This window comes from Ranitomeya imitator, chromosome 1, assembly GCF_032444005.1.
Source record: "Ranitomeya imitator isolate aRanImi1 chromosome 1, aRanImi1.pri, whole genome shotgun sequence".
Classification (NCBI taxonomy): domain Eukaryota; kingdom Metazoa; phylum Chordata; class Amphibia; order Anura; family Dendrobatidae; genus Ranitomeya; species Ranitomeya imitator.
In genome coordinates this window covers 358,212,870-358,237,148 of record NC_091282.1, presented here as the reverse complement: position 1 = coordinate 358,237,148, position 24,279 = coordinate 358,212,870, and the positions used below count along the sequence as shown (strand labels likewise).

At 45.7% G+C, this 24,279-nt stretch overlaps 1 protein-coding gene across 2 annotated transcripts in view; it reads left to right on the top strand.

Moving 5' to 3' along the window:
- The window catches only part of TTC5 (tetratricopeptide repeat domain 5), a 65,633-nt gene that overhangs the window by 16,362 nt on the left and 24,992 nt on the right, over nucleotides 1-24,279 (top strand). For both annotated transcript variants that reach the window (XM_069760798.1, XM_069760807.1), the window contains exons 2-5: nucleotides 346-478; nucleotides 12,168-12,379; nucleotides 12,475-12,625; nucleotides 13,085-13,176. In XM_069760798.1, coding sequence (XP_069616899.1) covers nucleotides 346-478; nucleotides 12,168-12,379; nucleotides 12,475-12,625; nucleotides 13,085-13,176 — 588 coding nt within the window. The remainder of the gene's footprint in view (nucleotides 1-345; nucleotides 479-12,167; nucleotides 12,380-12,474; nucleotides 12,626-13,084; nucleotides 13,177-24,279) is intronic.

Sequence of the window (24,279 nt, the reverse complement as noted above, 5' to 3'; positions counted from 1 at the left end):
AAAGATTCCCTTTAATGAATTTGGTGCATCTTTCAGCTGCTGTGGTGCAGTAGAGTAAGAAATGTCCTCCGTTAAAGGACAGAAATACATTTGCCGTAATTTACCCCACTTTTATTGTGTAAATGATGATGAATTTATCAGCTACGACCCCTCCTGATCAATGGGATTGGTGTAAAAATATCAAGTTGCCCCCAAATTTTGCAATTTGTGCACTCAAGGGAATAATCTTGCTGCATTTCATGCTATAATATGAAACCGTTGAGTCGCCAGGATCTAACTTGATAAAGGCTAAAACAGTGATGCATATCTTGCATGTGCCTTTTAGCAGCTGCTTTTCTATTGCAGGAACTTGTAGACAAACTCTATCATTTCCGGGACCACTATTTTGAAACCCACAGTGTGGAAGATGCTATCCGCAAACAATATGACGTGAAGAAAGAAATGGAGCAAACCATCGTTTTGATGGATGAGATTGATGGTAACGCAAAACATTGTAATGCTTCTGGACTAGTGTGTGCTTGTTTTTTTTTTTTTTTCTTTAATACATTTTAATGTTTAGGGTATGTTCACACTTGTGTTTTCATTTTCCACTTGTATATTTCTTTTTTTGAAACCTACGGGAGGGATTAATGTAAAAAAAAAATGAATCCATTCCCTAACTGATACAAGCGGAAGCAGAGAAGCCCCATTGATTATTCTCAGGATACGTCTTGGTTCTGTAATGTCTGTTTTTACAACCCCAATTCCAAAAAAAAGTTGGGACGCTTTCTAAAATGTAAAGAAATCAAGAATACAATTATTTGGAAATCTTATAGCCACATTTCATTCAAAATAGAAAATAAAACAGAGTAGAAGATAAAAGTCAGATTTTTTTTATTTTTTTTTCCATTTCAATTGAAAAAAATAACTCCCGTTAGAAATTGACGACAGCAATACATCTCAAATAAATAAATTTTAACAAGGATTACAAAAGTGGTACAAATGGAAAAACAGCAGGCTGGTCAAATTTCAACTAAGTCAGGTCACTATATATAAAAAGTGCATGTTGGAGAGGCAGAGTCTCTCAGAAGCAAAGATGGTCAGAGGTTCACCAATCTGAATAATTGCATTGAAAATTCTGGAACAGTTTGAGAAAAATGTTGTTCCTCAATGTAAAATTGCAAAGTATTTGAATATCCTACCATCTACAGTATATAATATCAGTAAAAGGTTACTGGAGAACGCCATGTGTATGAGGGACAAGGTTAACATTGGGTGCTTGTTTTCTATGGGTTGTTAGTTGGCCCTTAATTAAAAACTGTCATGATTCAGTCATGGAAATCACTGAATGGACTCATGAATATTTCTAGAAATTATCTGTGAACACAGTTTATGGTGCAATCCACAAATACAAGATAAAGGTAACTCGTCCGCACAATTTTGTAATGTAAAGATGGGTCTGTAATACTGATTAAATCGATACCTTTGGTGAATAAACTAAACTTGTTGTTCTTCTTTAATCCCCATGACTGTGCACTGGGTCTTCTCCCTGTCTGTGGTTCCCCAGCCCCTCAGCCTGCCACCAATCTGAGTGACGAGTCACTGCTTTTTCGGTGACCTGCCTCCTCCTGTCTTCAAACAGAGGACGCAGGCAGAGAGGACAAGAAGAACCAGTGTACAGTCCGGCCCCTGTGCACTGAAACATTATCATCAGAAAACCTCAAATGGGGATTATAGAACAACAAAGCAGATTTCTTCACCAGAGGTATCCTTGTAATCAGTATTACAGTCCCATTACAGTCATATCATTAGATTAAAGAATTGTGTTGACAGGTTTGTTTTCTTTATATCATTCAAAGACCAAGCCATGGGGGCGTGGCTTGAGAGTCCATGTGAGCGGACGTGCGGCTGTGAGCTCCCGCCGCTGTACATACCAAAATCCTGCAGAGCCGCTGCTGTTTGGTCCCTGTGGGGGCTTATTGGTGCGGGGAGACTTGCAAAGCCCGGTGGCGCTGAGCGGTAGCGCTTAAACCGGCGAAAATGACAAGGAGACGGCAGAAGGACGCGGGAGCCGGGGAGGCAGGCGCAATCCAAGATGGCGCCGATACAAGGGAGAAGGCAGACAAGGGGAACGCCGCATGCAGAAAGTGTATGGAGGTAGCGGCAAAGCTCCAGCAGTTTGCGAGAGCGGAGGCCGCAGAGGAGGGAGCCGGAGCTGATACCGAAGAGGAGGAGGAGGAGGAGGAGAGCCCAGCAGGAGAACATGAGGTACAACAGGGGAGAAAGGAGAGTAAAATGGCGGTGGCAGATGGGGGACCCGAGGAAATGGCGCCAGAAGCTGAGCCTACCCTAAGAGACGTTTTTGCGCTGGTTTCTTCATGTAAACAGTCTCTGACCTTACAGATACAGGAGGTTAAGGGGGACACAGCCCAGATAAACGCAGCCATGCAGAAGATTGACAAACGTGTGGGGGAGGTAGAGGAGAGAGTGAGCACTGCAGAAGACCATATAGTGCAGCTGCAAAAAGCAGAGAAAAAGTTCACTCAAGCAATAGCTGAATTGGCGGCAAAAAATGAGGACCTTGAGAACAGGTCCAGAAGAAACAATATTCGCATAGTGGGCATCCCTGAAAAAGCTGAAGGGAGGAATCCAACGGAATATATTGAAAAATGGCTTTTAGAGACATTTGGAGATACGGCGCTAACAAAAGTGTTCGCGGTAGAAAGAGCGCATAGGGTCCCACCGAAACCACCTGTCCCTGGAGCGAATCCCCGTACCATGCTCGCCAAAATTCTAAATTATAGAGACAAAGACATTATCCTGAGGAAGGCCAGAGACATGACGGATCTGACAGTTGAAGGCCAAAAGATTGCTATCTACCCGGACTATTCTACTCTGGTGCAGAGACAACGGATGATGTTCACGGGTATAAAGCGACGGCTGAGGGAGTTGGGAGTGCAGTACTCCATGATGTTTCCAGCAAGACTGAGGGTGGTGGCGTTTGATAAAATTTATTTTTTTCAGAAGCCGGAGGAAGCTACCCAGTGGATTGACATTAATGCTAAAAAGCTTAAAGGAAAAGGAGACTGAAACTGTGGGAAGAGTCTGATTTTGGTTACTTATTTGTCAGGGGGCATAGAGTCATGTGATTGACAAACCAAGGGGTACGGGTGGCGAAGAAGGGAGCTGGATTATATTCAGTTAAAGTTAATGGGATGGTGTAATCGTTGTTGGGAAGGAGGGAGGAAGGGTAAGCGGCATACTTTAAGTGTATGTAGGTTTCTTGCGTGTGTAAATAATTCTATGTTTAAAATCTGTTGAGATATGTTATTTTTCAAAATGTCTGAAATCCTGTTATGTACAGTGGTGGGAGGAGGGTTGGGAAGGTAATGCCAAACGGAGTGTTCGCTATGGGCGATGATGCCCCACTCTTGGAGAGAGGTGGAATGGTTAGATGTGAGGGGGGATGGGTGGGAGGGGGAGTTGGGAGGGGGGGGGGGAGGGTAGTTAGACAGCTTGTGCTCAAAAATGATGATACTTTTAGTAAAGATGAGTCAAGTGATGGGGACCCGTTTTAAAATTTTGAGCTGGAATGTGAGAGGCCTAGGGGAGAAATCCAGACGTGCAGCGTGTTTGCAATATGCAAGAGACCAACGGGCCTCAATGATATGCTTGCTGGAGACACATTTGGTAAGGGAGAAGGTGGATGTTCTGAATAGACGGTGGATTCAGAAGGGTTATCATTCTACCTTCTCCACGTATGCAAGAGGAGTCTCAATCTTGGTTCCAGCGGGAGTTCAGTATGAGGAGGCGAAGGTATATGTGGATGTGGAGGGACAGTATGTACTAATTCGGTGTATATTATATGGAGTGATGCTGTGTGTTGCCGCGATGTATATTCCGCCTCCCTACTCTAGCAGGAAAATCAGAGAAGTAATGGAGCGTGTGGAAAGATGGGGACCGACACCGTTAATAATTATCGGAGATCTAAACAACATCTGTGATGACTACTGGGACAAAAATAAAAATACTCAGAATAGGTCGGAGGGACACATAACAACATTTGGCACCTATATACAGGAGATAGGTATGATTGATCTTTGGAGGGTTAGACATGTTGGAGAGAGAGGGTACTCATGTTATTCACCAGCACATACCACACTCTCTAGGATTGATATGGCTTTGGGTAACAGGATTTTTGACACTGGTTGGGGAGGTGAGATACCTGCCAAGGGCCTTGTCGGACCATAGTCCAATTGAAGTAGAGGTTAGATTGGAGGGGGCACGGTCGACAAGTGGGAGAGAATGGAAGATTCATCCCAATTGGTTACAGAGTATTGAGTTGGAAAGTATAGGACGGGAGGTGGCGGAATTCTTTCTCTTAAATGATGGAAGCACTGATGCTCTTACAATCTGGGATGCAATGAAGGCGTATCTGAGGGGACTACTGTTTAGGGACATTAGTAGGTGTAAGCGGAGGACGAGAGAGGCAGAAAAAGCGGCAGTTGAGGAGTTGAAGGAAGCAGAAGATGGGATGGCCACACTGGGAACCCCTGAGGCGGAGAAAAGGATGAAAAGCGCACAAAATCATTTGGAAAAGATTCTGTTAGGCAAAGCTGAGAGGAAGCGGGATTTCCAAAGGGTATTGTTTTATCAGGAGGGAGAAACAGTGGGACATATGCTGTCGGTAGTGGCTGCTGCTCAGAGAGGTTCTTCATATATACACTCTTTGGAATCTGCAAGTGGAGGTAGAATAACGGAAACGCCTGAAATCTTGAGGGCCTTCGCGGACTTCTATGCAGACTTGTAATTCCTCTCGGATTGGTGATTCGGTGGAGGACACTCTGACTTTCTTGGAAGGTCTGGATCTGCCGAAACTGAATGAGGCAGATAGGGAGAGCCTTGAGGCCCCTATCACTGAGGAGGAGTTGAGTCGGGCATTGATGTCCATGGCTAATGGGAAGGCGCCTGGGGTTGATGGGTTACCCGCTGAGATCTATAAAGGTTTGGCAGAAGTGTTGATTCCTAGATTAAAAATGGTACTGGAGGAAGCTAGGTCCTGTGGGTGCCTGCCAGCCTCTATGAGAGAGGCCATAATAGTGGTTATTCCAAAGAAGGATAAGGACTTGGGGAAACCGGAGTCGTACCGCCCAATTTCTTTACTAACAATTGATGTCAAGCTTTTGGCCAAGGTGTTAGCTCTCCGACTCTCTAGTGTTATTGCGAGTCTGGTGCATTCGGACCAATCTGGCTTTATGCCTGACAGATCCACGGCGATCAATTTGCGCAGGTTGTATGTAAATTTGCAGGTAGAGTCTGATAACGGTGGTCGTAGAGTGATTGTATCGCTGGATGCACATAAGGCGTTTGACAGTGTCGAATGGGGATACCTCTGGCAGGTGCTGGAATGTATGGAGTTTGGTCCGCAGTTTGTGGCCTGGATACAGCTGCTGTATTCATCACCGTCGGCTAGAATTAGAGTGAACGGGGAGCTGTCTCGACCTATAGGGCTGTCTAGGGGTACTAGGCAGGGATGCCCGCTCTCACCCCTCCTGTTCGCGCTGGCTGTAGAACCTCTTGCCGCTAAGATTCGGCAGTCTGATAGGGTCCCTGGGTTTAGGTATGGGAAAATAGAGGAAAAAATAGCGCTATACGCGGATGATGTTTTGCTGTTCCTGGCGGATCCAGACGATTCACTAAGAGGGGCCATTGAAATTGTTGAGAGATTTGGTGCTGTGTCAGGATTGACAATTAATTGGGATAAGTCGGTTCTTTTTAGGGTGGATGACGTAGGTGAGAACGTAAGTGAGGATGTTGGTGATGAAAGGCTACAGGTGGTTTCCAAATTTAAATACCTTGGAATATATGTCTCGGTGCCAATTGCGGAGTACCTACAAAGAAATTTGGCTCCTGTTATGGGGATACTCAAGGCGAAGGTAGATGCCTGGAATAAATTACATCTATCGGTCGTCGGTAGAGTAAACCTTATTAAAATGGTCCTGATGCCTAAAATCCTATATGTTTTACATAACGCACCAATTTGGATCCCTAGGGGGAAGTTCAGGCAGATTAATGCCCTCTTTAGAAGTTTGATATGGGGTAGACAATATCCACGTATTAGCCTGGAGACGCTTCAGCGACCCAAGGAGGATGGTGGTTTGGCTTTGCCCAACCCGGAAATATACTTCCTTGCGGCCCAGAGCCAGCATTTGAAGGGCTGGGCGCGAGGGGCGTCATCCAGTGCAGTACAACATCTAATGGAAGAGGTGACGGACCGACGACCGATGGTCAGGTGTTTGGAGGATGGCTCTTTGGGCGCTTTGGGGAAAGTATACCCAACCCTGTTCCTGATTCGAAAATTATGGAATAGACTAAGGCAGATTCGTGGGGTTACAGGGTTGACTAAATTCACACCGATATGGTCTAATAACAATTTAAAGGAATTTGAGGCTTTGGGAGGACTGATAGAATGGCAGAATAAGGGAATTTGTTTTGTTCACCAGATAACTGTGCTGAGCAAGCATTGAAGTCCTTTTCTCAATTGCAGGAAGAATTTGGGCTGCGATCCACAGGGGTATATCAGTATGCGCAGATGAGGCATGCCTTTAGAGCTCAGAAGAAGAAGGTGGATTTCAGAATTCAGGATGATATTGTGTTGGAGTATGTGTGTGGGGACGGGACTACAAGGGGAGTTATTTCCACTCTGTATAAGGACCTAATGCACACGTTTTTACTAGATTTCCCTATAAAGGCGAGAGCTAAGTGGGAGAGGGACGTAGGACCGATGGAAAATGAAACCTGGGAATCGGTGATGGAGTGGATTCCGCGACTATCCTTGAGTGAACCATATAGACTCTCGCAGTTATATATTCTGCATAGAGTATATAAATCTCCGGAAGTGCTATACAAAGCGGGATTGCGTGCCAATTCTGAGTGTCCGAGGTGTGCGAGTGAGAATGCTGGAATATATCACATGATGTGGACGTGTCCTAGGCTGGCTGCTTTTTGGGTGGTGGTTTTGAGCCGGGTTGAAGTAGCGTATAAGTGTAGAGTTCTTAGAGACCCGATGGTATGCGTGCTGGGATATGTGGAAGAAATTGGAGTTGATAATACTTGGAAGGTTGCAATCGCTAGGCTACTCTACATGGCAAGGAAAGTGATAGCACGAAATTGGATTAATGTGGAACCACCTACGAGAAGGGAATTTCTCCAATATGTTCAAAATGGTTTAAAATTGGAAAAGGGGGTGTACAAAAAAAGGGGGAAAATAGATATGTATAATAAGATGTGGTCTCCTTGGCTTGAATTGGAATGAGAAGTATAGACGTCGAGTTTCTTAAGATCTGGATTAGGATAAACTACACGAGGCAGATAATGCCTCAGTGGGGTATTGATTGGGAATGAGCTGTCTTAGGGGGGTGGGGGTACTTGGTGTAATGTTGGGGTGTATTGAAATAAGAAAACGTGCATGTGATATAATGCAATGTAAATGACATCCGGATGTTCTTTACTTTGTTAATAAAAATTTATTTAAATAAAAAAGACCAAGCCATGTATCAACACAATCCAGAATCTCTGCCATCTTCTCTGGGCCAAAAATTAAAATGGACTGAGGCACAATAGATAACTCTTCTGTAGTTATGTGAATCAAAATATAAATTTTTTTATGAAAACCAAGAACAACACTGTGTCCTGCGGACTCAAGAGGCGAGGGACCATCCAGCTTGTTATCGGTGCACAGTGCTAAAGCATGCATCTCTGATGGTATGAGACTCCATTAGTGCCTAAGTCATGGACAACTTGCACCTCTTGAAAGGTGCTGTCAATGCTTAGGGTTATATACTGTAGAAGCTGTAGAACAATATATGCATTCAGCATATTCTGCTAAACCAGATACTGCCTCAATCACAACAGCATGGCTTCTCCAAAGAGTTTGGGTGATGAATTTGCCGCCTGCAGTCCAGACCTTTTCACCAATGAAAAATATTTAGATCATTATGAAACAAAGAATCTGGTAAAGACCCCGAATGGTTGAGCTGCGAGAATCCTACATCAGACAAGAATGGGACAACATTCCTCTCCCTAAGCTCCAGTAATTTGTCTCCTCGCTTCCCAGACGTTTTCTGAATGTTGTTAAAATGGGGATGCCTCACAATGGTAGACAGGGCATGTCACAGGTTTTCATGTTGTTGCTGCCGTCAATTCCTGAATGCGTTCATCTTTCAAATCAAATGGAGTCCTAACTTTCATTGTCTGATCTGTGTTCTATGCCCTGAATAAAATGTGGTGGAGGTTTACAGATCGTTGCATTCTTGTTCTCTTTCTTGGAATTGAGGTTCTACAACAAACGAAAAATATTTTGCATGATACATTTTTCTCTCATTCCAAAAACTGACATATATAGAGGCCCCTATGTTTCTGTTTGTATTGGTTATGCAACAGATATGTTTTTGAGATTCACTATATTATTCACCCCTTTCTGCCATTGGACGTACTATCCCGGCCATGTGACCTGGGACTTAATTCCCATGGATGGGATAGCACATCATACGCAATCAACCGCGCTCACGGGGGGAGCGTGGCCGGGTGTCGGCTGATTATCACAGCTGAAACCCGGGACTAAGGGTACCGTCACACAGTGGCATTTTGATCACTACGACGGCACGATCCGTGACGCTCCAGCATCGTAACAATATCGCTCCAGCGTCGTAGACTGCTGTCACACTTTGCAATGTACGACGCTGGAGCGATAATTTCATGGCGTATGTGCGATCTAGAAGCCGTTGGTTACTATGCGCACATCGTATACAATATCGTGCACACCTTTGTTACACCATGCGATCATGCCGCCACAGCGGGACACTAGACGACGAAAGAAAGTTTCAAACGATCTGCTACGACGTACGATTCTCAGCGGGGTCCCTGATCGCAGGAGCGTGTCAGACACTGCGAGATCGTAACTATATCGCTGGAACGTCACGAATCGTGCCGTCGTAGCGATCAAAATGCCACTGTGTGACGGTACCCTTAGTGTCAGGAGCACCGCTCCCAGCACTCTATCCCCCGGAACACTGCGATCAAACAAGATCGCAGCGTTCCAGTGGCATAGAGAAGCATCGCGCAGGGATGGGGCTCCCTGTGTTGTTCTCTGAGACCTTCAGAACAATGCGATGTGATCGCGTTGTTCTGAGGTTCTCCCTGCCTGCAGAGTCCCGGATCCAAGGTGGCCGCAGGGTCTTGCAGGGAGGTGGCTTGTCATTGCCTGCTGAGAGCAGGACCTGAGAAGCCACCATCCCTGCCTGTCAGATCTGTGCAAAGTGTCAGATCAGTGATCTGACTTTATACAGTGGTGTCCCACCGTGGGACAATGTAAAAAAGTTAAAAAAAAAAAAAAAAAAAAAAAAATTCTGTGAAAAAATATTTTTTTTAAAAGTTCCTAAATAAAGAAAAAAAAAATATTGTTCCAATAAATATATTTCTTTATGTAAATAAAGAAACAATAAAAGTGCACACATTTAGTATTGCCACGGCCGTAATGACCCGACCTATAAAACTGTCCCACTGGTTATCCCCTTCAGTGAACAACGTAAAAAAAATAAATAAAAAACAATGCTTAATCATCATACCGCCGAACAAAAAGTGGAATAAAACGCGATCAAAAAGACGGATATAAATAAACATGGTACCACTGAAAACGTCATCTTGTCACGCAAAAAATGAGCCGCCATACAGCATCATCAGCGAAAAAATAAGTTATAGCCCTCAGAATAAAGCTATGCAAAAATTATTTTTTATATAAAATAGTTTTTATTGTATAAAAGTGCCAAAACATAAAAAATTATATAAATGAGGCATCACTGTAATCGTACTAATCTGAAGAATAAAACTGCTATATCAATTTTACCACACTGGAACTGTATAAACGCCCCACCCAAAAGAAATTCATGAATTGCTGGTTTTTGTTCATTCTGCCTCCCAAAAAACCTAATAAAAAGCAATCAAAAAAAGTCATGTGCCTGAAAATGGTACCAATAAAAACATCCCACAAAAAACAAGACCTCACATGACTCTGTGGGCCAAAATATGGCAAAATTCTACCTCTCAAAATGTGATGCAAAAACTATTTTTTGCAATAAAAAGCGTCTTTTAGCGTGTGACAGCTGGCAAACATAAAAAAAAATATAAAAATACGCTATAAAAGTAAATCAAACCCCCCTTTACCACCCCCTTAGTTAGGAAAAAATAATAAATATGAAAAAATGTATTTATTTCCCTTTTCCTGTTAGGGTTGGGGCTAAAGTTAGGGTTGGGGCTCGAGTTGGGGTTAGGGTTTGGATTACGTTTGTGTTTGGGGTTAGGGGTGTGTCAGGGTTAGGGGTGTGGTTGGGGTTAGGGGCGTGTTTGGGGTGTGGGTGTGGTTAGCGTTATGGTTAGGGGTGTGTTTGGGTTGGAGTTAGAATTGAGGGGTTTCCACTGTTTAGGCACATCAGGGGCTCTCCAAACGTGACATGGCGTCCGATCTCAATTCCAGCCAATTCTGCGTTGAAAAAGTCAAATGGTGCGCCTTCCCTTCCGAGCTATGTTGTGCGCCCAAACAGTGGTTTACCCCCACATATGGGGTATCGGCGTACTCAGGGCAAATTGTGCAACAACTTTTGGTGTCCAATTTCTCTTGTTACCCTTGAGAAAATTTAAAATGTTGGGGGCTAAAAAAAATCATTTTAGTGGGGAAATTTTTTTATTTTATTTTCATGGCTCTGCGTTATAAACTGTAGTGAAACACTTGGGGGTTCAAAGTTCTCACAACACATCTAGATAAGTTCCTTGGGGGGTCTAGTTTCCAAAATGGGGTCACTTGTGGGGGGTTTCTACTGTTTAGGTACATTGGGGGCTCTGCAAACGCAATGTGACGCCCGCAGACCATTCCATCAAAGTCTGCATTCCAAAACGCCACTACTTCCCTTCTGAGCCCCGACATGTGCTCAAACAGTAATTTTCTTCCACATATGGGGTATCGGCATACTCAGGACAAATTGCACAACAACTTTTGGGGTCCAATTTCTCCTGTTATCCTTGGGAAAAAACAAAACTGGGGCTAAAATTCATTTTTGTGGAGAAAAAAAAAAAAAGGCTCTACATTATAAACTTCTGTGAAGCACTTTGGGGTTCAAAGTGCTCACCACACATCTAGATGAGTTCTTTAGAGGGTCTACTTTCCAAAAAGGTGTCACTTGTGGGGGTTTTCACTGTTTAGGTACATCAGGGGCTCTCCAAGCAAGACATTGTGTCCGATCTCCATTCCAGCCAATTTTGCGTGGAAAAGTCAAACTGCGCTCCTTCCCTTCCGAGCTCTGCCATGCGCCCAAACAGTGGTTTACCCCCACATATGGGGTAACTGCGTACCCAGGACAAATTGTACAACAACTTTTGGGGTCCAAGTTCTCCTGTTACCCTTGGTAAAATAAAACAAATTGGATCTGAAGTAAATTTTTTGTGAAAAAAAAGTTAAATGTTTTTTTTTTTATTTTTAAACATTCCAAAAATTCCTGTGAAACACCTGAAGGGTTAATAAACTTCTTGAATGTGGTTTTGGGCACCTTGAGGGGTGCAGTTTTTAGAATGGTGTCACTTTTGGGAATTTTCTATCATATAGATGCCTCAAAGTGACTTCAAATGTGATGTGGTCCCTAAAAAAAAAAATGGTGTTGTAAAAATGAGAAATCACTGGTCAACTTTTAACACTTAACTTCCTAACAAAAAAATTTGGTTCCAAAATTGTGCTGTTGTAAAGTAGACATATGAGAAATGTTACTTATTAAGTATTTTTTGTGACATATCTTTGTGATTTAAGGGCATGAAAATTCAAAGTTGGAAATTTCAAAAATTTTTGCCAAATTTCCGTTTTTTTCACAAATAAACGCAAGTCATATCAAAGAAATTTTACCACTAATGTGAAGTAAAATATGTCACGAGAAAGCACTGTCAGAATCACCGGGATCCGTTGAAGCGTTCCAGAGTTATAACGTAATAAAGGAACAGTGGACAGAATTGTAAAAATTGGCCCGGTCATTAACATGAAAACCACCCTTGGGGGTTAAGGGGTTAAAAGTGGAACAGACAAACGCAGCTATGAACATGGACTAAGAGTGGACTGGGCGTCCCCATTTATTTTATGTCTTATTTCATAGATGCCTGGAAGAACAAGGCTTTCTTTTTAATGCTGAAAGGAAGGGCTTTGAATGTGAATCCCAACTATTGCCTAGAAGCAGAAGAGGTGCTTTCTAAGGCGGTAAAATTGGATCCAGGACTAGTAGAAGCTTGGAATGAGCTTGGAGAAGTATACTGGAAGAAAATGGATGTGACCGCTGCAAAGACTTGCTTTTTGGGTGCCTTGAATCACGTAAGCTTTGATAACACATAGACCAGTTGTAGTGATGTCCTGTCTCCAGTCCTGTAGATGTACACCCTATTTTAATTTTGTGTTTGGTATTGAAGTGTAAGAACAAAGTTTCTCTGCGAAACCTCTCGATGGTGATGAGGCAACAGCGCTTGCAGGACCCTGATGAAAACTCTCGAAATATTATGGATAGTGTAAAGCAAGCCAAGCGAGCCGTACAAATGGACACGAGAGACGGTACCTCCTGGTGTAAGTACTGCACATTCAGCCCCTTAAGGGCTCGCTCACACTTGCGAATAAATCGGACTAGTGCAATCAGCTAAAATATTGGATTGCACTCGGCCCAGTGTTAGTCTATGGGGCAGCTCACATGTGCCATTATTTTCTCATGCAGCGAATGGCTGCGAGAATAGGATCGCACGCACCCATACAAGTCTATAGGTGCGTGTGAAACATTGCAGTGCATGAGGATGTCAGCCGAGTGCAGTGCGATTCCTGTGGACGCCAGCAATGGAAAAATACTGATCTGTCATTGATAAATGTGTGTTATACTGCTCCCTACCTGTGTGCGCACCAGTGGCAGGACATTGGGTGGCCGTGACCCCATTTGTTTCTTACTGTACACTAGAGCCCACAAGCTTTGGATCTATCATGCAGTTGTGTGTTCTTGATTCTGCATTGTATATTTTCTTTTCATTGCTTTTCCAGATATCCTTGGCAATGCATATCTCTCTCTCTTCTTCTGTACTGGACAAAATCCCAAAATTTCCCAGCAGGCTCTAAATGCATATGTCCAAGCGGTGAGTTATTTGAATCCTAAAAGGCCAACATTTATTGCATAGACTCATTACATAACCCCTGTAACCTTACTAAGACTAACTTACAGGAAAGGTAAGTGGGATTTCGATTTCAGTAATCTCTGCCCGCAGGATCTGGTAGCTGTAAAAAATACACTGCGCTTGAATTACCCTCCCTGGGTCCATAGCTGTGTATCCACTGCAGTCGCTGATGTCACCTCTACAGTGCACGAGAGACCAGGAACACATCATGTTTTTGGTCAGCACACGTGCACTCTTGTAGGAATGGACATATTCAGCATCCACCATTTGTTTCCTAGCACATTTAGGTGGTCATCATTAGTACCTGTTGGAGTGCAGACTTTCTTCCTCCGTGCAGTCCTTGATATATTAGCAGTCGCTTAGTTAATCACTGGATCTACTCTAGATCATGTACATACCATCTGTTGAGGTTCAGTGACGAACCATGCAACCAATTTTCTTTTGGTTTGCAGAATTTATACACTATGCATTGATCCTTCATTGCTTATTTTAGTAGAGCAGTGATGCAAATATAATTCAGAGCACATTAAAAATGAATTATGGTAAAATTCTACCCAGAATGTGTGCAAGTGGTTGTTGGTTTAGTAGAAATGAAACTCTAATCGAGACGAAAAAATCAATCCAAATTCAGATTGTGTAAGTTATTGTGTCAGTTACCACAAGTGATAAAAGGTGGATCAGCTATTAATTTAGCTTTATTACTAAAAAATTAGAGTTCTTTGCACAGATTTGCCCTAAGCTGTGTAAGGGAATGGTCAGCCATAATATACTGAACAGCCATGTTGGCTTTAGCAGCCATCTTGGACAAACTCTAGTCAACTAACTTTGCTGAAGTAGCTGAGGCTCTCCCCAGAATAAAGGTATAAAATGACCTCCGTGCCATTAGTAAGTATGGAAGGAAGGAGACTAATTAGAACAGCTGCAGGGCACTGTGATAGGAATAAGGCTACGTTCACATTTGCGTTGTTGGGTGCAGCGTCGGCGACGCAACCAACAACGCATGTACACAACGCAGCGTTTTGCGACACATGCGTTGTCATAAGATACTACAGATCAGGAATTTCGGCGCAGGGAAAACGCTACAAGTAGCGTCCTCTGCGACCTGTCTTGTGCGTCTATATGACGCATGCGTCGTAAAACGCAGTACAACGCATACCGGCGCATGCCCATGCGCCCCCCATGTTAAAGATAGGGGCGCATGATGCATGCGTCGGTATTCGACGACAACCCTGCGCCCAACAACGCAAATGTGAACGTAGCCTGAGTGGTATTATATAGTAGTGAATAGTGTGTGTGTATATGTGTCTATCTATCTATCTATCTATCTCTCTATATATATATATATATATATATATATATATATATATATATATATATATATATATATATATATATATTTATGGTTAGCTAAGAGGGACATGGAGATTTATGATTTTTAATATAGTTTGGGAAAACCTTAATCTCATATTGTGTCATTGTATTCTTTGTTCTAAAACACACGTTTCTCTCTGCAATATGAGGTTATCATGTATACGCCCTTTGCTGCAGGGTGCAGCTTTCTTTGTCTAAACCATGTATAAAAATCCCCTGTTACTGTTGTTCGGGGCCATTACATCACCAACCTGCTGCCGTGCCACAACATGGCCATTCCATCGCCATTCTGCCGCTGTGCCACACCCTGGCCAGGCTAGGGCCAGACCACTGCTAGATGTCCCAGCGTTACTTTTATACAATATAAAGTGACTAGCACACTCCAGGGTGTTGTGATGCAAAAAAGTGGGGATTTATTACATACAGTAAATCACAAACGTTTCGGTCGATACTGGACCTTCATCAGTGTGCTAGGTATAATTGTATACTTGTATGGCCCCAAAAACAATAGACTACTCGGATTTGCATCAATCAGACATGCTGGAAAAAAAGCAACAAGCCGGGAAGAAACAGAACCAGGCTGGTCAACTGACGGTGAGTCAGAATAATGGGTGGCGCTGAGGCTCAAAAGAGCTGTCAGTACGCCGGGACACTAGGGATAAATGCGGTATCCACCGCTAATAGAGTGTCATTTATTTATTGATGCAAATCCGAGTAGTCTATTGTTTTTGGGGCCATACAAGTATACAATTATACCTAGCACACTGATGAAGGTCCAGTATCGACCGAAACGTTTGTGATTTACTGTATGTAATAAATCCCCACTTTTTTGCATCACAACACCCTGGAGTGTGCTAGTCACTTTATATTGTATACGTTCAGGTTTGGGCACCTATGACTGTGCACCTCCCCTATTTAGGCTGTGCTTAGCATCTTCTATATCAGCGTTACTTTTATAAACCTATAAAGCAGCGTTAGGCTGTGGAACACTAACTGATATCAAACGGCCTAATTATCAATAATTCATAAGAAGTAAATGAGTTATGGCCAGGGAGTCCACGCCAGAAAGTAGAGGTATCAAAAATAGTCAAACACGTTTATTGAAATATCAAAAATACATCAAAAATGACATACTGTCCGTTCTTAATTGTTGCCCTTCACTCACTACTTTTTGTCTATATATTTTGTAAATATGTAATTTTTTATGTAGATTTTGATATTTCAATAAACGTGTTTGACTATTTTTGATACCTCTATTTTCTGGCGTGGACTCCCTGGCCATAACTCATTTACTTCTTATGAATTATTGATAATTAGGCCGTTTGATATCAGTTAGTGTTCCACAGCCTAACGCTGCTTTATAGGTTTATATGTTTAGGCCTAGAGGTATGCCCTCTGCTGGCCGAGAGGGTACGTTTGTATAGGTGTTGTCCCAGCGTTACTTTGTCTGTCTGGACTTCTGTTCGTGCCTGCATGCTTCATCTTTCTAACTTCTATGAACTGTTCTGCTGCGATCTCTCCGAATAAACTTCAGTCTCTGCTTGAAAAGAGGATTGTCTTCATATTTTTCCCGGCTCTTCCAGCTCTCAGTAAGGACTTTCTGACAAGCTGGTCCAGCGTCCAGTCTGGGATTCTGTGACAGCCAAAACTATTCAATCTTCACTTCTGCAGCTGGCATTTTTGGACTGGTATCCAAGGCATTTCTTGCGCTTACTAGACCTCGTGACAAGAAGTATGGGCTATTCTGTAGGGCTCGAGACAAGAACTGTGTGCTAGTCGCAAAGCATCATGAAGTGTGTTATGATGTGGCCTCATGATTTTGTGGAGCCTAGTAATGGACGACCCCAGGATGTCGGACACAGATGCCAGCTGAAGCAGTGTAGACTGCCCTCGTCTAGCTGCTACAGAGGACCAGACTGGATGCTGGACCAGGGAAGCACCAATCTATTTGCTCAACTCTAGTAATTGCATCAAGCTACAATAGCCTGGTACCTCCCCTTGAGAAAGCAACACATGAAATGCGCGTTGGGGCAGCGCTGGTGGGTTTCACGGATTCCTCCCTAACCATGGGTATGCAACACTTTAGTTAACTATTATCCTTTGTCTCAGTCTGTGTTTATGGCCACCTGGCACGCTTCAGTCTATTCACCCATTTAGACTGGGTGCTTCGGTGTTTGCACACTATGTGCTGCTTGATATACTGGATTTCAGTGTAGCTCCCTATTTTCTTTCCTCCTTAGTAGACTCCTTTTTGTTTTCAATGGTAATAATTTTTTAAAGTGAAATATTTCAGTATATGATCTTTTTTAGCCTCACTGGTGGTTCATGGTTACTCTTTTGTCCATTTTGCTTTAATAGCCCGGTACTGCTGATTTGTGGTTAATGCTCCAACTAATTGTGAAATTCCATACACTACAATTGTAGCAGTGCTCCTGCATCTAATAGTGATCTTGGAGTACTACTACTGCTTACATTATCTTACTATTATTTGTAAAGGAGATTCTGTGTGATTTTTATCTATCTTTTCAGTAGGTTAAATCTCTTTAAAAAAAAAAAAAAACCATAGCAGGCTGTAAGAGTAAGGGTATGTGCACACATTCAGGTTTTTTCGCGTTTTTTTCGCAGACATATGCATCCTGCAGACATATGCATCCTATCATTTAGAATGCATTCTGCAATTTTTGTGCACATGATGCGTTTTTTTTCCACAAAAAAAAACGCATTGCGGTAAAAAAAAAAGCAGCATGTTCATTAATTTTGCGTTTTTTTTCACGTTTTTCCCACTATTCTATGCATTTGGAAAAAACGCAAGAAAAAATGCATCAAACCCCCCAAAAAAACGCATGCGGATTTCTGGTAGAAATGTCAGGTTTTTGTCAGGAAAATTTCTGCCAGAAATCCTGACATGTGCACATACCCTAAGGGCTCCTTTCCACTTGCGAGATAAACGTCCGTGTCTCGCATGTGAAAACCAAGCTCTGGCGCCGGCACTTGGGAGTGGAGCGTGCGGCTCCATGTGTTGCTATGCAGCCGCACGCTCCGCTCTGGAGTGCCGGCGCCAGAGCTTGGTTTTCACATGCGAGACACGGACGTTTATCTCGCAAGTGGAAAGGAGCCCTTAAAGGGGATGTCCACTACTTTCAATTAACCCCCCAATGTACGCCCCCTCCCCCCCCGGGGCCCCTAATAAATTGTGCAAATACCTTGCGTTGCCGTTTTCGCCTGTGAGCGGCGCTATCCCGGCTGCTGAGTCCGGGTCACATGACCCCCAGGCTGCAGCCGCCGCTCATTTCCGCCGACGTCACGTCAATTTCCAGACTCTGGAAATTGACGTGACGTCAGCAGCAGGTGTGACCAGCCCCCACAGTCAGCAGTCACTCAGCAAGAGTGAGTGGGCTGTGGGCGGTGCTGGGGGCTGCCTGCAGGGCTGTGCTGGGGGCGGGCGGGGCTGTGTGTGTAACGTGTGCTCACTGCTCAGTGTCTGCCTGCCGGCGCCGGTATATGTGTGCCGGCGCTGGGGTTCGGGGGGGGGGGGAGTTGTGTGCAGGCATCCTCCGATGGGACTACAAGTCCCATTGGGCTCTGCCTGCTACACTGACAGTGGGGGGAGGGGTGTGTGTGTGTGCAGGCATCCTCCGATGGGACTACTAGTCCCATCGGGCTCTGCCTGCTACACTGACAGTGAGTGACACATTAGCCAATGATGGGACAGTAGTAGTCCCATCATCCGGCTAATGTGTTGAATGTAAAAAAAACAAAACAAAAAAAACACATACACAGTACATACATACATACATACATACATACATACATACATACATACATACATACATACAACACACACCATGTGACATCATGCAACACATGTACTATGCGACAACATGCACCATGCGACAACATGCCACATGCACCATGCGATGACATGCGACAACATGCCACATGCACCATGCGACGACATGTGCCATGAGACACCATGCGGCGACATGCGCCATGCGACGACATGAAACATGCGCCATGCGACGACATGCACCATGCAACGACATGGACCATGCAACGGCATGCACCATGCAACAACATGCATCATGCGACACCATGCGACGACATGCACCATGCGACGACATGCGCCATGCGACGACATGCACCATGCAACGACATGGACCATGCAACGGCATGCACCATGCAACAACATGCATCATGCGACACCATGCGACGACATGCACCATGCGACGACATGCGCCATGCGACGACATGTGCCATGCGACACCATGTGACGTGCCATGCGACGACATGCGCCATGCGGCGCCATGCGACGACATGCGCCATGCGACGACATGGACCATGCGACGACATGCGCCATGCGACAACATGCACCATGCGACGACATGCGCCATGCGACGACATGTGCCATGCGACGACATGCGCCATGCGACGACATGCGCCATGCGACGACATGCACCATGCGACGACATGTGCCATGCGGCGCCATGCGACGACATGCGCCATACGACGACATGCACCATGCGGCAACATGCGCCATGCGACGACATGCACCATGCAATGACATGGACCATGCAACGACGTGGACCATGCAACGACATGCACCATGCAACAACATGCATCATGCGACGACATGCGACAATATGCGCCATGCGATGACATGTGCCATGCGGCGACATGCACCATGCAACGACATGGACCATGCAACGGCATGCACCATGCGACAACATGCATCATGCGACACCATGCGACGACATGCACCATGCGACGACATGCACCATGCGACGACCTGCACCATGCGTCACCATGCAACAACATGCACCATGCGACGACATGCGCCATGCGACGACATGCGCCATGCGACGACATGCGCCATGCGACGACATGTGCCATGCGACGACATGCACCATGCAACAACATGCATTATGCGACACCATGCGACAACATGCACCATGCGACGACATGCATCATGCGACACCATGCGACGACATGCGCCATGCGACGACATGCGCCATGCGACGACATGTGCCATGCGACACCATGTGACATGCACCATGCGGCGACATGCGCCATGCGACGACATGCGCCATGCGCCACCATGCGATGACATTCACCATGCGACGACATGCGCCATGCGGCAACATGTGCCATGCGCCACCATGCGATGTCATGCGACGACATGCACCATGCGACAACATGCACCATGCGACGACATGCACCATGCGACGACATGTGCCATGCGACGACATGCGCCATGTGACGACATGTGCCATGCGACACCATGCGACGACATGCACCATGCGGCGCCATGCGACGACATGCACCATGCGACGACATGCACCATGCAACAACATGCGACATGCAGCACCATGCGACGACATGCGACATACAGTACATACATACTACAGACATACAGTACATATAACATAGAGTACATACTCACCATCACTTGTCATTTTGTTCCCCGAAGCCATTGTCACCTGTAAAAAATATTAAAATAATAAACAAACAATATACTCCCTGATCCGCAGAAATCCAATTAAAACGAGTGTCAAACGACGATCTCCTGTGGAGAGCAGGAGCCTCTGCTGATGCGACCGCTCTCCAGGGGCTCCAGGAACACACTGATGGAAGGTATCCTTCCACAATGTATTCCTCACAAAGTACTCCTACGCCCCTGTGAGAAAATAGTCCCTAGTCTCACTTTTGGCATTGCTGGTTGAGACATTTTCCCACGCAGCAAATGCCATAAAGTGAGACCAGTGAACTATAGTAACCTCAGTGATGCACTGCAGGAGCCATTATCTCCTGTCAGTGTGTCACTGAGGGTCCTATAGAGCAGTGACATCACCCGATGTCACTGTTCTATAGGAGAGATCGTCGTGGGACACTCGTTATTAATTGGACTATGGCGGAAAGGTAGTATACGGTTTATTATTTTACGTTTTTTTGCAGGCGCTGAAGTATGGTGAGTATGGTTAAATGAAGAATATTAAAATACTTTTTTCCTAATGTGTGCGTGTTTTATTAACCCTTTTCTACAATAGGATTATGCGCCATTTCTGGGATGGCTGCGGACTGGTATTTGTAGCCGGGGGGGGGGGGGGCAATATCCATGGCCCCTCTCTAGGCTGTGAATATAAGCCCGCAGCTGTCTGCGTAGCCTTTCTGGCTATAAAATATAGGGGGACCCCGCGTCATTTTTTTTTTTTTTTTTGGGGGGGGGGGGGGGTCCCCCGGTCCCCCTATTTTAATGGCCAGTAAAAGCTACGCAGACAGCTGCGGGCTGATATTCATAGCAGGCTACAAATATTGGTCCCCGGCCGTCGGCTTTCCCCCTCTGGCGCAGAAAATTGCGCGGGAGCCCACGCCGTTTTTTTCTTTTTTTAAAAAAAATTAAATTCAACGCTCATTAAGGCCTCTTTCACTCTTGAGTCGGTACAGGTCCGTCGCTATGCGTCGGGCCGACATACCGAAGCACGTTGTGAAATTTGTGTACGAAGTGGGCAGCGGATGCAGTTTTTCAACGCATCCGCTGCCCATTCTGAAGTGCGGGGAGGAGGGGGCGGAGTTTCTGCCGCGCATTTGCGGTAGAAAATAGCGGGCGCAACTGCCAAAAAAAGTTCACTTGAATGTTTTTTCGTGCCGACGGTATTCCAAAACACGACTGATCCGTAGCACGACGGACGCGACTTGTGGCCATCTGTCGCTAATGCAAGTCTATGGGTAAAACGCATCCTGCGAGCACATTTGCAGGATCTGTTTTTTTCCACCGGGACGTTTTTTTCCGCCGGATCCATTTTTTTTCCGCCGGATGGTTTTTTTCCACCGGATCCGTTTATTTTCGCCGGATCCGTTATTTCTCCTAGAGTTGTATTAGCGCCAGATTACACCTGATGGCCACACGTTTCATCCGTTTTTTGCAGGATACGTCAAAAAAGCTGTATCCGGACGGAAAACACATACAGAGAAACGGTTTTTCGGTACGTTGAAAAAATGCACAGTGACGGATCTAGCAAAAAACGGATGAAACGTGTGGCCATCAGGCGCACTCCGGCGCTAATACAACTCTGAGAAAAAAACTGATACGGCGGGAAAAAAAATGGATCCTGCAAATGTGCTCGCATATAGTATATAAGACAGCCTCCCCCATAGAATATAACATACCCCCCATAGTATAGAAGACAGCCTCCCCCATAGAATAGAATATACCCCCGCAATAGTATATAACACAGCCACATCTATAATATAACATTGGGAGCGTCACTCTGTCCGAAGCCTTTATAGACTGCGCAAGCGCCGGCGCAGTCTGGACCCCACAGAGTGACGCTCCCAGGAGATCGCGGTATGCGTAAACACTGAACGCACACCGCGATCTCCAACGGAGAGGCAGGGACGCGCCAGGAGGGTAAGTATAAGCTATATTCACCTGTTCCCCGTTCCAGCGCTGCGTGCGGCTCCGTCTCCCGGGTCCTCTGCCTGTGATTTTCACAGTTCAGAGGGCGCGATGACGCGCTTAATGCGCGCCGCCCTCTGACTGAACAGTCACAGCCAGAGGACCCGGAAGAAGCAGCGTGCAGCGCTGGAACAGGGGACAGGTGAATATAGCAAGTGTCGGGGGCCTGAGCTAGCGGCAATACCGGCACCTGACCCCCACAGCGCGCCGGTGACCCCGCCTGCTCAGGCCCCCCAGCTCTCGGCGCCCAGCGACGATAGGTGAGTATGGTTTTTTTTTTTTTTGTTTTTTTTTACATATCGCAGCAGCATACGGGGCATATAATACTATGGAGCATCTTATGGGGGCCATCAACATTTATGGAGCAGTGTACGGGGCATATACTATGGAGCATGTTATGGGGGCCATGAACCATAATGGAGCAGTGTACCGGGCATATGCATGGGAGCAGCAAATTACAGAACGGTGGCGCAGGATGGGAGCAGCACATGACAGGATGAGGGTGCAGGATGGGAGCAGCACATGACAGGATGGGGGCGCAGGATGGGAGCAGCGCATGTCAGAATGGGGGTGCAGGATGGCAGCAGCACATGACAGGATGGGGGCGCAGGATGGAGCAGCACATGACAGGATGGAGACCATATACCAATATAAATGCTCGCCACCTGGGCGTAGAACGGGTTCAATAGCTAGTAGTATATAACACGGCCTCCCCCATAGAATATAATATACCTCCCATAGTATATATCAAAGACCGCATATAATATAGCACAACTTGCATAGTATATAGCACAGCCCGTGTAGTAGTATACAGCACAGCGCGGGTCGTAGTATATACAGCACAGCCCGTGTAGTAGTATACAGCACAGCCCGTGTAGTAGTATACAGCACAGCGCGGGTCGTAGTATATACAGCACAGCCCGCGTAGTAGTATATACAGCACAGCCCGCGTAGTAGTATATACAGCACAGCCCGCGTAGTAGTATATACAGCACAGCCCGCGTAGTAGTATATACAGCACAGCCCGCGTAGTAGTATACACAGCACAGCCCACACAGAGGTATATACACAGCACAGCCCACACAGAGGTATATACACAGCACAGCCCACACAGTGGTATATACACAGCACAGCCCACACAGTGGTATATACACAGCACAGCCCACACAGTGGTATATACACAGCACAGCCCACACAGTGGTATATACACAGCACAGCCCACACAGTGGTATATACACAGCACAGCCCACACAGTGGTATATACACAGCACAGCCCACACAGTGGTATATACACAGCACAGCCCACACAGTGGTATATACACAGCACAGCCCACAGAGTGGTATATACAGCGCAACCCACATCTCATCCCCCCGATAATGGCTCCACAGTCCAGTAAAAAAAAAAAAAAAACTCTCCTCACCTTTCCTCTTGCCCGCGCTGCTCCTGTCTCCTGTCTCAGCGGCTGCAGTCTGCCCGGCACACAGCAGGTGTGCGATGATATGACATCATCGCGCACCCGCAGTGTCAGAGGCAGAGCGGGGAATGATGGGAGAGGGAGCGTCAGCGGACGCTCTCTCCTCCATCATTGCATTGAACTATACCGGCGTCATAGACGCCGGTATAGTTGAATGCTGCGGCGGCACTGACGGGAGTAGGGGGGAAAGAGTGCAGCGGCCCACTACTGGCACCGGCCCTTCTGGCATTTGTCAGAAGTGCCCGATGGCCAGTCCGGCCCTGGTCACCGCCCACACACTTCCCTCCTCCTGAACTGCAGCGTTTCTCAGGCCCACATCCGCAGCAAAACTGCAGATATGTTTTACATCTCAATGAAAGTGTAAGGCCGGAGTCACACTACAGCGAGATATGGCAGAGTCTCGCAGGTTAAATACAAGCTCTGGCACCGGCACTCCGGAGCGGAGCGCGGCTCCATTTATTGCTGTGCGGCCGCACGCTCCGCTCCAGGGTGCCGGTGCCAGAGCTTGGTTTTAACCTGCGAGACTCGGCCGTATCTCGCTGTGTGTGATCTCGACCTAAGGGTGCAGAAACGCTGCAGTTCGGCACAAAAGAAGTGACATGCTGCGGAGAAAAAAAAGCTGCGTTTCGGTGCGGCCTTTTCTGCAGCATGTGCAGTCTGCGGCTCCCATAGACTTACATTGGTTGTGCACTACACTGCGGATTTAATGCAATTCTGTGCGGCAAAAAACGCTGCGGATCTGCAATCAAATCCACAACGTGTGCA